This window comes from Lithobates pipiens, unplaced genomic scaffold (assembly GCF_037356315.1).
Source record: "Lithobates pipiens isolate NorthernLeopardFrog02 unplaced genomic scaffold, aLitPip1_a1.2 Scaffold_13, whole genome shotgun sequence".
Classification (NCBI taxonomy): domain Eukaryota; kingdom Metazoa; phylum Chordata; class Amphibia; order Anura; family Ranidae; genus Lithobates; species Lithobates pipiens.
The window spans coordinates 405,116,837-405,134,871 of NW_027507718.1; the positions used below are offsets into that span (position 1 = coordinate 405,116,837).

General features: G+C 39.7%; 1 protein-coding gene across 1 annotated transcript in view; it reads right to left on the minus strand.

Moving 5' to 3' along the window:
- Positions 1 to 1,637: 1,637 nt before the first annotated feature.
- The window catches only part of EXOC1L (exocyst complex component 1 like), a 28,887-nt gene continuing 12,489 nt past the window's right edge, over positions 1,638 to 18,035 (minus strand). The window contains exons 2-3 of the mRNA XM_077477462.1: positions 9,431 to 9,561; positions 1,638 to 5,725 (exon numbers count right to left, since the gene is read on the minus strand). Of these exons, the coding sequence (XP_077333588.1) occupies positions 5,462 to 5,725; positions 9,431 to 9,561 (395 nt within the window). The 3' untranslated portion in view covers positions 1,638 to 5,461. The remainder of the gene's footprint in view (positions 5,726 to 9,430; positions 9,562 to 18,035) is intronic.

Consider the following 18,035-nt stretch of genomic DNA (forward strand, 5'->3'; position numbering starts at 1 on the left):
TTTAGTATATCAGCAACCTTTCAAATTCTAACAATTAAGCTCAGAACACACCTTCCTACCCAAAGTTTATGTGAAAGGCTAAAATAATCCACTAGCAATGTATTATATAAAATGTAGATTCAAGAGAATCTGTCACAGATGAAGACACCTATGGGATTAGATTACAATGGAAGTAGCTGCTTCTAGGTGGCTTGTGTGGTAGTAGATGTGAGTTTATTCACTGAGTCTCTGCCCTAGACCTAGTATGCAGCACATGAAGCATAGAAAGAATGATTTAGTGACAACCTAACCATAAAGTCTGAATGCAATAGGAACCATCATGTGTGGAAGAAAATAAGAACATTTACTATACATGATTCTACTACTAAATCTGCAAAGGAAAGTCCACAATATCTTTTTTTTCTGTTGCTTTCCAACATTTTCATAGAGGAAGGTGGATAACATTTAGCATGTTATGCATTAAAGTTGATAAATGAACAGTAAATAAGGTAAGTGTGATAATATTGCATGGAAAAAAAGGGATTAAGTGCTCCCGGTTATATTTCTAACTTCTCAAGGAGTGCAAGGTGCCTTATGCCAACAACAGAGTTTAATGATTTTGCGGATCTATAGGATGATACTTAGTGGATCTTAATTGATACTTAATTGCTGTTCTAGTTAGGTACCAATGTTTTTGGTTTAAACCTTTGGCTATTTTTTGTCTTGTTGGAGTCGATAAGGTGTGAATTGAGAATTCTGAAACTTCAAAGATTAGAGGGATTAGAATTTATCTGGTTTCCATTAATGTCGGTGCCTCTGTTGGTGAAATTCACCCTCTCTATTAATCCTGTTTAACTTTATCACCAAAAGTAAAAGAATATCCCATATTTTTGTTGTCACCAGAACGGGAATAGATGGGAAATATTCCAATGGGGACCCTAGTTTCAGTGGCCATAGGGACAACCAGGAAGTCCCTCACTTTGGTGGTATTTCCTCACACTTCTTGTTTTGGCTATGGGACAGGAAATGAAGAGAAATCTCCACAATGGGAGATTGTGGGGAAAAAAAATCCAAAATGAGAAAAATGTTTGCTTTTAGTTTTGCTTTAAATTTCTTTTTGTAAAGATGCATCTATCCACTCCATGCTAAACACAAATATTTGTTTATCCTAGAATAATATTATGGATGGAGGTTCACAGTAAATACATTTATGCAGTATTGCCTTCTTAGCGACCATATAGACAACACATTTTTATTTAGCTGGATTTTTTAGTACTCCCATCTTGATAAGCTATCTTACACAAATCACAAAGATAAGTGCAACGTTTTGGAGCTGCACAGGGCCCCTTCATCAGGCATGTGATTCACATGCCTGACGAAGGGACCTTGAGCGGCTCCGAAACGTTGCACTTATCTTTGTGATTTGATCTCTTTCAATAAAAGAAACCATTGGACAGAAGTTTTTGATCCATGATGTGCTGGAGAATATGTACACTTGTTTGATGTTTCCAGGACCCAACTGATAATCATTTTTTTTTGCCAGGAACATGTGCGATAGGAATATTGACAAGTAATGTGTAAAAAAATCTTCTGAAAGTCCAAGTTTTGCAAGTTATCTCAAATCTTTATTTTGTTAACTGAAATTTGTTTATTCTCACAGATTATGTAAAAAAAAGAAAAAGAAAAAGTCGCTCACAGTATTTGTACTTAACAAGAAAATTGCACAGAAATATTTATAATAATGAATACATAAACATGACCCGTTTGTTAATAAATGTTATATGCTTACATTTTTATACAAAATCTTTCTGTATTACATAACATCATCTTGAAGTTTACACATATTTACATTAGAAAAGATACCTTTCAGTATGGGGTTTAACTACAGCTTAATATGTTTTTATTTCAAAGTGCTAAAACCATTGAAGTAATGAATGCTAATTTCTGACTGTTTGCTATGACTGACAAACATTGCTTTTCCACTGTTAAATAAATGTAACAATATATATGTTTCTATAGAATAAAATATGATTAACAATGATTTGTTCTGAGTATTACTTTTTCCAATATTCAATATACTATGCTCTCTATGAACCGATATAATAATATCAATAGCTATCATCTATTTCTCCCTAGCATAAGTAATTCAACAATGGTACATGATATTTGAAGAAAAATGCTTAGATATTTTAGTGGTCACTTTATACACAGGTAAATATGTTTAGGCAATTTAGTTGTGGAAATATTAAACTTTAAAATCTGCAGTGATTGTCAAGAAAGTTAGACCTGTAAGTAATGCTGGCATTAAATGTGGGTTATTTTTAATTTTTTTAATCAGTTGAGAAGGACAGCTGTGATCTAAACAGTTCTCTTATAGTGTTGCACATGCGATCATTCTTTCTTTATACAAAAATTGAAAAAAAAAACAAAATTTTTTACAATCACTCCTTGTTCTCGCAATGCAGGGCTCAGTACCTGAGTGACTTGTCATCTGATCTGCACGGTGTCATAAGGATGGGGGGCATGAAAAGTGAACATTTGTGTAGGGCCTTTGAGGGGCTGCAGCAAGGCATCCAGAAGCAGTGCAAGCTTTGGTATGGTGAAATGTGGCACTGGAGGGTGCCAACTAATATACAATCCATGCCATTACTTGGCTTTTGCAGATAATGTTACAGGATCAGATTAAAGTAATTCTAAAGTCAAAACGTAATATTTTCAATTTGGATGGAATAGGGAATGGGTATGTTGCTCATCCCAAACTATTCTGCACAATTGTGCCCCCCTTGCTGCTCTGTAATTTACACTTTTTTGGTATTTGGTTTAAAGTTCCATTTATATCAATGGTACTTTTGGTTTGAGATTTGCATATTTAAAAAAAAAGTTCAGCAGTTTATCTCTAGTTGCAGTTTAGTTCTTAAAGGGCATAGTACTGAATTTTCAAAAATTTTAGAAGAGACCTGTTTGCCTGAACTTTTCTCAAGTAGCATTTGAGACAATGCATGGCATTGTCTCATACAGTGCATGAAAATAATTTGTTATATTTAGTAATGGTTTGGTGTGGCTGAGACTTATTGTCTTTGCAGTTGGACTTAACTGATTCCCATCCACCCTATAGCAGTTTTACTACTACAAGATGGCAGCTATGTTCCGGATCACAAATATATATGTGATCCCGCACATCAGGGTAGAAAGAATGCATGGGTACCACAGGTGACTCGCTGCTGCTGTGATTACACACAGCGGGAGCCGATGGGTGGGGGCCAGGTACTCAATGTCCTCCCGCACCTGTTAATCGTCAGGCAGAGACACAGAACTGCAATCTGCCCATGTAAACAAGGCAGATCGCCATTCTGATGGGGGGGTGGGGTGGAGTTTGTGTACCTGTAAAAGCACTTCCTATAGAATAGTAAAACACTGGTTAGGTACACAATTAACCCTTTAATCGCCCCCGATGTTAACCCCTTCCCAGCCAGTGCATATTTTTAGCACTGATCACTGTATTCGTGTCACTGGTTCCCAAAAAGTGTCCAAAGTCTCAGTTAGTGTAAGAATGTCCGTGCAATATCACAGTCCTGCTATAAGTGGCTGATCTTTACCATTTCTACTAAAAAATAATAATTTAATAAATAAAAATATCACATAGTAGACACTAAAACTTTTATCAATATACACATCTTGGGATTTTTTTTTGCCAAAAATATGTAGCAGAATACATATTGGCCTAAATTCATGAAGAAATGTTGATTTTTTTTCAATTTTTTATTGGATATGTTCTATAGCAGAAAGTAAAAAATATTGTTTCTTTTTTTTTCAAAATTGTCGGCCTTTTTTTGTTTATAGTGCAAAAAATATAAAATGCAGAGGTGATCAAAGAAAGCTCTATTTGTGGGGGAAAAAAAAGAGACAAACATTTTATTTGGGTACAGTGTCGCAATTGTCAGTTAAAGTAACGCAGTGCCATATTGCAAAAAATGGCCTGGTCATGAAGGGATATAAAGCTTCCAGAGTGGTTAAAAGAACTTCATTGACAGATCTGGATATCCAGTGATAATATCTTTTCAAACAGGTATATTATAAATGCATGGACTTAGAATAAGGAATTTTGGATGGCATCAATCAGAGTGTAACTTGACAAGTAGGTTTTGGGATTCATGCTATTTTCTGCCTATGGGAAGGCAGGGAACAAGTCACATGCGCCTCCATACCTAATAGTACTGGGTATTTCTCCAGCATGTAAACAGGGTTTTGAAGAACCAAGTGCTAGGTATGTGTGTATTCCTTACTTTCCTTGCTGTAAAGAGACCTGTCACTTTAACATCAAATAAAGAACTGCAGTAGTCCTGTTTAGCCATAACACATTTTCCCTGTTATATCAAATAAAGTGTAATTAGACCCACATTATTAAAAACTATCAATATATGCTGTATTACATGCTCACCATTCTCACGCAGACATAATGGCATTTGTTTTCTGTGTTCTGCAAAAAACCCGGTTAATCCTGCTGTTCTCTATCCCTCTCTTCTGTCCATGTCCCCACTGCAGCTAGGGATTCTGCTGAGCAGTGTTGGCAGCTAGAGCAAATTCTTAGTTTTCAGTGAGTTTCAATGCTAAGCATTCCTTCCCTGATCACATCTGAGCAGCCCATGTGACTATAGAGCCACACATGAGGGTGTATACACTTCCCTCCCTCCCTCCTCCTCCATGCCCACTAATCAGCTAACTACAATGGGGGTGAGATATTACATGAAGCTCTATGGAGGCTTCGACTCCCTCTTAGTCTAAGCACATACACACAATGGGCACAGACTGGAGGGGCACGACATGGCATGTAATTGGCAGAAATCCACCAACACCATGTTATTGTAAAATTAATAAATATTTGATTTCAAATACATATTTGTACAACAATTTAACACAGTTTATTGATATGATTTAAAAAAAAAGGTCTATTTTTTATTTATTTTTTTGCTGGGTCATGTGACAGCTGTATATCACTTAGGAAAAAAGGTATTTCAATTATTTTTTTTTTTAATAATCACAGTGCCATCATCCGTTTATAGAAAGAGAAGGGATAATGTAAATTAAAAAGTGTACATTTTGTATCACTTTAAATTTCATAACATGTCAAACCCACTATGTATGTATGCCACTTTTGCATACTTAGATTGTTGAAATTATGAATAATAGATTACCTTGTTAAATGTTTCTCATTTATATCACAACAATCAGTCTACCCGTCCATTTATTCATTCATCCATGCAGCCAGGATGTGTATTGTTGTCTTTGTACAATTTCCACAACATATTTTAGTACCTCAAACAAGGTCAGTAGCAGTTACCATTCAAAATAAACTCACTAAATCTTGAACCTTGATGGTACATGCTGAACTCTACCAAAGTTAATCAGTTAACAGACTTAGCTATACCCATGATACTTGACATGTGTTTAGAAATACAACTTCATTATTTTACAACTCTACCGTCTATGGAATAGGACATAAAGATAGACAAAGAAGATTGGAAGCATAAAAGCATATTCTCATAAGCACCAAGCAGTCCCCATTGTTTGAAGACCAGATCACTCCATCTTCTATATAGGGGGAGTCAAAATTAATAACTTTGATGTCCTTCTTGGTGTGCTGAGTGTTCAGTTTAATTATACTTCGAGCAAAGGCATATTTCGAGGCACAGCTGTAAGCTTCTACATTGCAGACTTCATCGAACATCATGTCAAAATATGGGTTGTCCTAAAGTTTTACAAAAATAAGACATGTTATTGAAATAATTCTTCCATCAGCTGGAGCACAAAAAAGCCAAAGATTAGGTGTGATTTCCCATATTTATACATAGTCAATTAAATGTAAAAGATACAATATATAACATTACACTTTCAGCCTAATTCCTGGTTTAGGAATGCAGGATCTTTTGTGACACCTCAGTCCAGGGCCAGTGCCAATTTGTACTTGAATGAGAGGGAATTTTTGTTTTTACAATTTTTTTTTTACAATACCACAGATCAGCTGATCTGCAAAGCTGCAAAATGAAACCATTCTGGCACTACAGCATTTGAAGAAATGTTCTAGAACCCATTCCCCTAGGATGAACACTGGGAGTGGAGGGGGTTTTACTGGGCAGGCCTTACAGCTGCAAAAGGGGAACCTCCAATTGTTTGCTTCCTTCTCCCTCTGCTGCCACATTTGGCACCTTTCAGGGGGAGCGGGTTTTTCATTGTGGTCGGAGCAAGGTATCCCAGAAGTTTGGTTGTGGTGAGGTCCTCCAGAAGTTCTGCCCCCTCTTCCTTCCCCTGGTGCCGAGCCATTCACAAAGCACAGCGTGCTTTGCAGTAGTGCACAGTAGTGAACTGGCTGTGAAGCCGCAAAGGCTTCACTGCTGGTTTCCGTTACAAGGAATGGCAGCACCCTAGAAAAATTGGCTGGGGTGTTGACATTGTGGGTTTCCTGGACAAGTGTTCTAATATTAAAAGTCAGCAGCTATAGTATTTGTAGCTGCTGACTTTTAATGTTTGGTTAGGGGGGCTGGAGCTCCGCTTTAATTTGTGTCCAATCTCCTGAAGACAGCCACTTAACCCAATGTACCTGAATATTCATCCTCTGTCCTGTAAAGTATGATTAGGAAACATACATTTTTTCATGATTGGATGATTAAAAAAAGCAAAAACTATAAGGCCTCCTTCAAATAGCCATTTAGCTGCATGCACTGGATTCCAGTTGCAAGAACCAGCAGATTCTTCTGAATCACAGGTGCATGCCAATAGCCTATATAAACTATCGACAGGCTGACAGCGGCTGCCGCTGTTTGCACATAGTCACATAGCAAAACAGTTACCTGTGGTTAATAAAGCGGAGGTCCACCCTAAAATGGACCTCCGCTCATCGGAATACCCCCCCCCTCCGGTGCCACGATCGGCACCTTTCAGGGGGGAGGGGGGTGCAGTTACCTGGATAATCCAGGTAACTGCACCCACTTCCGGGCTAGCTCTCTGCGGAAAGGGGCGTACGTTACGCCCCTTTCCGCAAGCGCCCGCCCCCTTCAGCAAGTGCCCCGCTGCCTGCTGGGAAACACACAGCTCCCAGAGGCAGCGGGGACCGTCCGGATTGCGCCGCGCGGCTCGCGCATGCGCAGTAGGGAACCGGGAAATGAAGCCGAAAGGCTCCATTTCCTGATTCCCATACCCAAGATGGCGGCAGGACCCGTCAGACGAGCGAGCGATCGGCTTCGGGTGCCGACATCGCGGGCGCGCTGGACAGGTAAGTGTCACTATTTAAAAGTCAGCAGCTGCAGTATTTGTAGCTGCTGGCTTTTAAAAAAAAAAAAAAAAACGCGGAGTCCCGGTGGACTCCCGCTTTAACAACAAATTTATGAGCCTGGACGCAGGCTTGGACAACCATCCTAACTGCAGGTAACCATATGTAGAGTGGGTCTGAGAGCTTAACCTACTGGTTAAATAAAATACTACATAATAATTGTATGCAAAATTTCCTATTTACTTGATTAATTAAAAAAATATATATTTTTTTTACATTTTTAGTCCTGACCAAAATATAGAAATAAAAAAAGATTTTTACATAACCAATATACATTTCATTGAATGAACATAACTTTATCTAATAAACAAACATATGTTCAAATTGCATTTTTTTTACTCAGTCTACAGTCCCTACATTTACAGTCCCCTGAAATTTTCCACAGATGGTGTAGCAGACATAACTGTTAAGTTGTGCAGCTTTAGAGGTAGACGCAGAGCACTGACACTACAATGTAGTGCAGAACTGTTTGTGAAACAGGGGACATTTATATAAATGTTCCAGCAAATGTAAAACCATACTCTTTTTTTTTCATAATTTAGACAAAATGGCATCATGCCACAATAAGCACAAGTGGCACAGGTGAAATTGACTGTCTTAAAGCGGAACTAAACTCTCTCAATCAACGTGAGCTTTTTAATCCTTACAAAAAACACAATGGCCAAGATGCTAGATCAGTATAAAGTAATCACTGTTTCACATATGACCTGCTGCAGGTTGCAGTGCGAAGTCCAGTATGGTTTTGTTCACCGGTTCAGGTTTATTATCTATTATCAGTAACTAGCGCTAATAGCAGTGTGGGGAGCATTAAGCAGACAAAGCTGGTCGATTGCATGCAGTCTGCTGTCTACGTGAATCAACTGCACTTACTAAAGATGGCCACAGCTAGAAATGCTGGGGGGGGGGTCAGCTGGGGGTGTAGCATGCTTTGGTACCACGGGTTACTGCAATGCAGAGGTGTGAAGCTGGTCTAGCATAAGACAATTGCAATAGCTTCATATAGAAATGTGAATCAACCAAGGGTTGGATGCCTCCACCTTACCAAAATCTTCTCTCTGGGCGGAAAGCATTTGAAACTCAACAAGAAGGGGGATCCCAACATCAATGAGTTCAAAGCGGCCCAAGGCCAAAGCCTTGTAACATCACTCAATGTAGGTTACTGCATAAGCATGGATATTGAGCGTTCCAACCATAAGTATTTCATCCTGTCTAAATAGGACGTTATATTAATCTATCCCCTGTATCCAAATAATACAATGGGATTTAATTTTCACATATTCTAGTAGCACTGCTCTATGTTTCCCTATTGTTATAAAAAATATTCATGATATGCCAGAAAAAAAACATGTATATTTCTGCATTCAATTTCTTTGTCTACACTTGAGATAGCTGCACCTCCTCCACCTCTGGTGTCAGCGGTGTAAGAAAACTTTGTCAGATTGTTGCTGCTTCCCTTAGATGAACCAATAGCGCCAAGCGTTTATGAAAAGCGCAGGATGGCACACATGGCTCAGGGTGGTCAGATTGTGTCTGCATATCCAGTGTAGTTGCACTTGTAAAGTTGTTGTAAACCCTTACATATACCCAGTGAAGTGACTAGATTCAGTTAATACACAGAGATGAAACCAATCATCTTGCACCTGTTTATCTGCAGTGAATTCTACACCAGTTTAAAGTCCAGTATAAAAGTTCCTCCTTAAAGGGAAAATCGGAGAAAAGTTTCTTCTTACATTGGTAGTCAGTAGAGGAGGCCTCCCTTACATTCGTGGTCAGTTGGGGAGGTGCCCACTTACATTGGTGGCCAGAGTGATGTTAAAACAGGAACTATGTTGACACCGTCAGGTGAAACATCTATTCATCTCTGCTCTCTTCTCAATTAACCCCTAGTGATCTTTGGAGGAACCCAAGGGTGCATTCTGTTTGGGAAATTCTGACGCAGACACATAACAATTACTCACAATGCATAACCTGGTGCAGCAGCCTGAAAGATTCATTTTTAAAAGATGCCCCCCTTAGGTTAAGTGTGAGGGTCCTTGTACAGTTCATAGGCAAAGCTTCTGTTTTCAATTTGTATTTTATTTTTTACCCTGTAGTATTTTAAAAAAATGCAAAATTAAAACTGCTTACTGTTTCTGCTTCCTTCCCATCAATGAACTTGAGATCTCTGAGAAGCCACATCTCAGCCACTTCATACTTCTCATCAAGACACGCTCGGTAGTGTTTAACCAAGGATATATGGACTTCTTCCTCTTTACCTACTAAAAAACATGATTACTTTGATGTTACACTGTGTTCTTGTAATTCTGGTGTATGTAATAACTGAAATATCTCTATACTTCTTTGTTACTATGTAAATTCTTATGAAATAAATTGTTCATGAAATAGCTTGAAAGGAATTATGTTATTGTGTGTCATGGGGTGATGCATTACAGCAGGCCATTAATTTTACATGGACTGGTAGCTCACAACAACACATAAAATAGTGGACATGACCTGCTACTGAACTTGGCTGTAGCCGCTACTGCATTTGTTGGTAGTGATATTGACTTGTAATCACAGTAAACTGATAATAACTGAAGAACATTTTTCCATTGTGTTTTATAGCTTGATGCGTTACAGCAGCTTTTACAACCATAATACCATGATTCATGTGTTAGCAGGCATTGTGGTACCATGTGATGAAAATGATTCTTCTACTTCTGCCAGTTTGACTTTATGGAGATGGTTCCTCTGCGCCCAGGCCATACACATAAGGGACACAAAGTCCCTGGTGTGCATGTCAGCTGGCTGTAGCCACTAGTACACTGAAGATCTCAACTCATAAGTGCCCAGAACCAAGCACTTCTGGGTTCATTTAGTGCAAATATTCTTTTTTAATCCCTCTATAATGAGTGAATCTGGGCCAGCAGAGTTATTTCAAAACAAGTTCCCAGCTATTATCAAGTTGATATGTATAGTTCTCTGGTACAGAATGTTATTTAATGTTGCCAGAAAACAGCTTCTTTGCCTTCTGTAACATGCATAACTGAAGGGGACCTTTATCCAACATGCAGCGGCATAAGCATTCCCTATAGCAAAAACCACATTATTAGTGGTAGTATCCTCCTGGTACTTCCCATTAGTCTGCTACGATGTCCTCCAGTAGAGATAAAGCCATACTGACCAACAAGACCGGCAGGCCACAATAGTCCATCTGGTGTACAGAGTATGACTTATCCTCAGCAAATGCTAGGTGCAAGGCTGTATACTTCTATTTATATCTCTCAATTCAATTTTCACCCCACCTCTGTTAAGGAATGTATGGGCAGGGCAGGAGGCAAAAACACTCTTGCTAGGATAGAGCTGTAATTCATGTTCTATAAGTTAGTGAAATCTAGCTCCCTCTGATAATATCATGTACCATGCCTTGGTGAAAGATCCCTAGTCACCAATACTTCAGTAAAGCAGTTTTAACACATCACTGCCACATTTCCATCAAACTGCCAACTTCTTGCTGTGCCTACAGGTCCATATCACTGACAACAAATGGAGCAGAAGCTAGAGCCAAGTTCTGTAAAGGTCCTTCTTCTATGTGTGCTCTAGCATCTCTCTCGTCTAAAACTTTGACATGGTAAAGGAAAATAAGCAGAGGCTTCTTTTCAATTTTTCTAAACTTTCTAACTACAGAAAGAGTATATGGAAATCAAAAGTTTTAGTCAACCTTTTCTCCACTAAAGAAAATAAAATAATTCACCTGAAAAACTAGATCTGTGATATAGATATTCTTCAGTAAAATTAATTTTATGTCACAGCCACTAAAATAAAAAAAATAAAATAAAATCAAAGCAAATTCCAATTTGGTCATCATCTTTAGCCATTCACCATTGCTCTAAACTCCCTCTGCTAAAACATATTTCTTTAAATAGTGGTTTTGGCCCACATACACACCTGCACACAGCAGACATATTGAAACAATGGCTTAATTTTTCAGTCTATTTGCTAGTCACCACCAAGGGAATATAGTCATGACCAAAAAGGCCACCTTGCATGCCAAAATACATTTCAAAATAGACACCAGGTAAAGAAAAAGTATCTACAGGTGTAAGATGATTGTAGCCCAATACTATAGATTAGAGCCAGTTTAGAAATCAGTCCTGTTACTTGCGGATGCCAGCAGACAACGTGAGATATTCTTAGCTGACTGGTCCTGGGGCATTAGCAATTTAGCTAAGTACTGTTGTTTTTCTGACTTGTGCTGTTAATATTTGTTTTGTATTACTAGCTAAATGCTAAACTGCAGACAAAAAGCAATTACATAATTAAAGTGTAAGTAAACTCCCCTATAGTTTTCAGCTGCCATCTTTGCCTCTGTTTAATCTTCAACTGCTATGGTGCTGCACATGTGATTCGTTATGACACCAGCCATTGGATGGTTTGATAGTTTGGCTGAGAGCACAGCAGTTGTGCAGTTAGCATTCCTGGCATTCCTGGCATTCCTGGCATGCTTTTTTTTTTTAACTGTTTAAATCGATGGGTTTACTTCCACTTTAAAATGTACATCTATGAATTATTTTATAGGCTGAGGATATGCAATACTTTTTAGCTAGGTTTGTGAGTCAGATCCTATTGTTAGATAGCAGAACCCTGTCCCAGACCTCTAATCATGCTACTCTGCAGTTCAGCAATTCTGTCTGGTACAGAACCTACACCATTTAGGGAGTGGACATTGAAAGAAAGCAGGATAATTCTGAAGTTATTCCACTGTTCTTCCCTTCTGTAAATATGTACACAGACAGAACTGCACACATTGACACAGAATGCTGTCTCTTTGAATGGTGTTGTGGATAATAGAACAGATATAAAAAAAACACTGAATTATTTATACTGGTTTTCTGTAAAAAAAAATGCAGATGTAAAAGACACAAAATAATGCAACTTTGTATTCAATAATAAATCAATATATATGTTTATATTTTTTAAATCAAACGTGTCCATTTCTGAATTTGACCTGATATAAGTCTCTTTAAATTCCTCGTACAGCAAAACTCAGGCTGGGAGAGGCAAGAAGCAGAACAAGCAGTCAATCTTCAGTTTTCTGCTTCTCCCTATTCCCACAGTTGTAATAATGTGGTGCTATAGGGGTTAATAAGAGCCTAGGAACCCATCATATGAACTCATCAAGAGTACCGACTATGCCCCCCCCCCAAGCGTAGAAGCCGAACTATGGCTTCCATGAATGAAAAGCGATCTATGAATGGATTAATAGCTTCTATGAATTAAAAGCAATCTATAAATGGAGGAGACGGACCTTTCATTCACCACTCCTCATCTATTCATAGAGAGTTTTACAATTATGGAAGTTCTAGTATAGCTTTTGTGACCGGAGAAGAGGGATGTAAAGGGCGGTGATAGTCGGCACTCTTGATGAGTGCCTGTGACAGGTCCAGCAGCTCATATTAAGCCCCGCAGCACCAGAAAATGACCACTCTGGTGGTATACATGAGGGAAGGTGGTTCACTATGGACTGAAGAATTCAACTAACAGAACAGCCACCAACACAAGTCACACTTCTCATTCAATGTATGTATTGTCTCTTGTGCTAATTTAAAAATGAATTGAAAAGTTATTCATATTCCTTGAAAATTTCCACATTTTGTCATGTTACAACCAAAAATGTAAATGTATTTTATTGGGATTTTATTTGATAGACCAACACAAAGTGGCATATAATTGTGAAGTGGAAGCAAAATGATAAATAGTTTTCCAATTTTTTTTACAAATAATTATGTGAAAAGTCTAAAATCTAGTGGAACCAATTGCCTTCAGAAGTCACCTAATTAGTAAATAGAGTTCACCTGTGTGTAATTTAATCTCAGTATAAATACAGTTGTTCTGTGGAGCCCTCTCCCTCTGTTGAGGTTTGTTAGAGAACCTTAGTGAACGAACAGCATCATGAAGGCCGAGGAACACACCCAACAGGTCAGGGATAAAGTTGTGGAGAAGTTTAAAGCAAGGTTAGGTTATAAAAAAAAATATACCAAGCTTTGAACATCTCACGGAGCACTGTTCAATCCAGCATCAGAAAATGGAAAGAGTGTGGCACAACTGCAAACCTACCAAGACATGGTCATCCACCTAAACTGACAGGCTGGGCAAGGAGAGCATTAGTCAGAGAAGCAGTCAAGAGGCCCATGGTAACTCTGGAGGAGCTGCAGAAATCCACAGCTCAGGTGGGAGAATCTGTCAACAGGACAGCTATTATGCCCCGTACACACGATCAGAAATTTCGCCAGCAAAAGTCCGATGTGAGCTTTCGGTCAGAAATTCCCGCCAGCAAAAGAATGAGAGCAGGTTCTCAATTTTTCGGTTGGAAAAAGCTCTGATCGGAAATTCCAACCGTCTGTACCAATCACACAATTCCTATGCATGCTCGGAAACAATTCAACGCATGCTCTGAAGCATTGAACTTAATTTCCTTGGCTCATCGTAGTGTTGTACGTCACTGCATTCTTGACGGTCAAAAGTTCAGAGAACTTTTGTGTGACCGTGCGTATGCAAGCCAAGCTTGAGTGGAGTTCCGTCAGAAAAAGCATTCAAGATTTTTCCGATGGAAATTCTGCTTGTGTGTCTCGTTAGTCATGCACTCCACAAACCTGGCCTTTATGGAAGAATGGGAAGGAAAAAGCCATTGTTGAAAGTAAGCCATAAGAAGTCCCATTTGCAGTTTGCAAGAAGTCATGTGGGGCACACAGCAAACATATGGAAGAAGGTACTCTGGTCATATGAGAAAATTTAACTTTTTGGTCTAAAAGCAAATCGATCGTGTGTGAGGAGGAGATTGTGATAACATCTTGTTACCGCCTACAGTGTACACCAACACACACTGATTGCCCCCCCATTAAAGAGGACCTGTCACCACCCATCAAAGTACCTGTCACAGTCCATCAGAATACCAGAGTACCTGTCACAGCCCATCAGAGTAACCGAGTACCTGTTGCAGCCCATCAGAGTACCCCAGTACCTATCTGTAGCCCATCAGAGTACCCAAATACCTGTCACCAGGCCATCAGAGTACCTGAGTACCTGTCACCAGGCCATCCGAGTACCCGAGTACCTGCCACAGCCCATCAGAGTACCCGAGTACCTATATCAGCCCCTCAGAGTACCCGAGTACCTGTCACAGTCCATCAGAGTACCTGACTACCTGTCAATCCATCAGAGTACCCGAGTACCTGTAAAAAGCCATCAAAGTACGCACGTACCTGTCACAATCCATCAGAGTACCCGTGTACCTGTCACAATCCATCAGAGTACCCGAGTACCTGTCACAGTCCATCAGAGTACCCGAGTACCTGTCACAGTCCATCAGAATACCCATGTACCTTTCACAGCCCATCAGAGTAACCGAGTACCTGTCACAGTCCTTCAGAGTACCCGAGTACCTGTTACAGTCCATATGAGTACCTAAGTACTTGTCACAGTTCATCTGAGTACCCGAGTACCTGAGTACCTGTCACAGTCCATATGAGTACTGAGTACCTCAGTACCTGTCACTGTCCTTCATAGTACCTGAATCCCAGTCAGCAGCCCATCAGAGTACCCGAGTACCTATCTGTAGCCCATCAGAGTACCCAAATACCTGTCACCAGGCCATCATAGTACCCGAGTACCTGTCCCCAGGCCATCAGAGTACCAGGGTACCTGTCACCAGGCCAGCAGAGTAACCGAGTACCTGTCACCAGCCCATCAGAGTAACTGAGTACCTGTCACCAGCCCATCAAAGTACCCGAGTACCTGTAATCAGCCCATCAGAGTACCCGAGTTCCTGTCACCAGCTCATCAGAATACCCAAATACCTGTCACCAAGCCATCAGAGTACCCGAGTACCTGTCACCAGGCCATCAGAGTACCAGAGTACCTGTCACCAGCCCATCAGAGTAACTGAGTACCTGTCACCAGCCCATCAAAGTACTCGAGTACTTGTAATCAGCCCATCGGAGTAGCCGAGTACCTGTTACCAGCCCATCAGAATACCCGAGTACCTGTCACCAGCCCATCAGCGTAAGCGAATACCTGTCACCAGCCCATCACAGTACCCGAGTACCTATCTGCAGCCCATGCCTCATAGAATATACGTTGGGGTGTTTGCTTTCCAAAATGGGGTCCTTTTGTGGGTAATTCCACTGAGCTGGTGCTCAAGGACCTTCAAAAGTGTGATAGGTAGGCATGAAATGATATATGTAATTTATGCTCCTAGAATGCCTGAAGGTACTACTTCAATTTTGGTCCTCTGTATGTGACCAGGCTGTGTAAAAGTCTCACACATGTGGTATCGCCATACTCAGGAAGAGTAGCAGAATTTGTTTTGCTATATACATGCTATTTGTTGGAAATATCTTATAAATTGACAACTTTGTGTAAAAAAAAATGTGTTTTAATTTTTTTTCCACGTTTTCCAAAAACTTCTGGAAAAAAATGCACCGTTCAAAAGACTCATTTTGCCTCATAGATTATAGGCTTTTGCTTTCCAAAATGGGGTAATTTTGTGGGCAATTCCATTGTCCTGGTGCTTCAGGGCCTTCAAAAGTGTAATAGGTGGTTGAGAAATGAGATATGTCATTTATGCTCGTAGAACGCCTGAAAGTGTCACTTCAATGTTGGGCCTTTGTATGTGGCCAGGCTGTGTAAAAGTCTCACACATGTGGTATTTGTAATTTGTTGTATGCATATGCTGTGTGTAAGAAATAACCTGATAATATGACAATTTTGTAAAAAAAAGAAAAAAAAAAGAAAAGAAATATTTCATTTTGCAAAGGATTGTGGGAAAAAAATTACAACTTAAAAAAACTCACCATGCTACTTACTTAATACCTTGGAATGTCTAAAAAGGGGTCATTTGGGTGGTATTTTTACTTTCCTGACTTGTTAGTGTCTCAAGAAATGAGATACACCTGATGTACTGAAAGCCTGATCAGATGTGATCAATTTTCAGTGATTGGCACCATAGTTTGTAGACTCTATAACTTTCACAAAGACCAAATAATATACACTAATCTGGGTTATTTTTACCAAAGATATGTAGCAGTATACATTTTGTGCAAAATTTATGAAGAAAGATGACTAATTAGCAACATTTTATGACAGAAACAAAGAAAAAAGCTTTTTTTTCACAAAATTTACAGTCTTTTTTTATTTATAGCACAAAAAATAAAAAACCCACTAGTGATTAAATACCACAAAAAGAAAGCTCTATTTGTGTGAAAAAAAGGACACAAGTTTGATATGGGTACAGTGTTGCATGATTGAGTAATTGTCATTAAAACTGTAAGAGCGCTGAAAGCTGAAAATTGGTCTGGGCAGGAAGGGGGTGTAAGTGCACTGTATTGAGGTGGTTAAATGGGTATGAATACTTTTCAAAGCACTGTAACTACAAATTTAGGTATAACTGCTTTCCTGGAGTACAACTTTGATTCATTTTTTAAATGATTGCATAACTGAATTAAATTACATTTTTTAACCACTTTCCGCCCAGCCTATACACAAATGACGGCCAGTAGGAGCTTTTTGCTTTTGGGTGGACTTCATATGATTTCCTCCAAGTCACATGCCTTGCCCGCACACTAGCGGGCACTCTGTGGCTCGATATGCCACCTGTGGGACACAGTAGTTCACAGGTCATTGTACTGGGCCGGTCCTGGTACCATGTGATCGCTGTGACCAACCTAGCGATCACATGACAGTTATTCCCAATGAACGCCTTTCATTCATAGCCATTCATTGAGTACTATTGTGATAATCTCTGCAATTGGTCACAGTGATGACATGGTACAGATAAGACCAATCACAGGCACATCTGTACCATGTGATAGCTCTGGCCAATCACAGCTTTCACAATAGTACACCCTGTGAATGAATGGATGCCATTCATAAAAATGATTGCTTATAACAGTGATAATCACTGTTATAAGCAATCATAGTGTAATAAAAATGATTTTTTTCTCACCTCCCCAGAGTAGTACAGGGGTTAATTTAGTAAAACTGGAGAGTGAAAAATCTAGTGCAGCTCTGCATAGAAACCAATCAGCTTCCAGGTTTTATTGTCAAAGCTTAATTGAATAAGGTGAAGTTAGAAGCTGTAACACATAGTCTTTTGCTTGGTCAAGTTCTAGGTTATAATAAGCTTTCTGCAGCTCCCCAGTTAACAGAGGGGCCACCAGTCCAGCCCACTGCTCCTTAGGCCACTTGTCCCTTTCAGTAGTCCTTTCAAATGTGGTCAAAAATACCTCTTGATCATCCTCTCCAGTCATTTTTGTCAGTAAACGGCTCAAACCAAAGGGTGAGGTATTAGTGGAACCACTTGCCTTACTGGTCTGCGGACATTGCTGCATTAATGTCTCTATTTGTTGTTGAAGACTCTGCTCTTGCTTCTGCAACAGGTCTATGAAGCGGGCCTCAGTTTGCTCTTGGGCTTGTTACTTAGCTTTCAGGCTCTGCTGGTGAGCTTTCTGCTGAGCTGCAAGGCTCTTTTGCAAAGTTGCATTTGTTTGCTGTTGAGCTGCAAGGCTCTTTTGCAAACCCGCATTTGTCTGCTACTGATTTGCATTTGCTAGAGCCAGCTATCTCAGGATCTCCTCCATGCTGGCCTTAAAAAAAAAAAAACTGCCCGCATTCTCCACCAACTGTGAGGGGGTTAGCTCGGCAGCGGGTGTGTGTGATCCCCTGGATGAGTTCACCACACAAAATCAGGCACAGC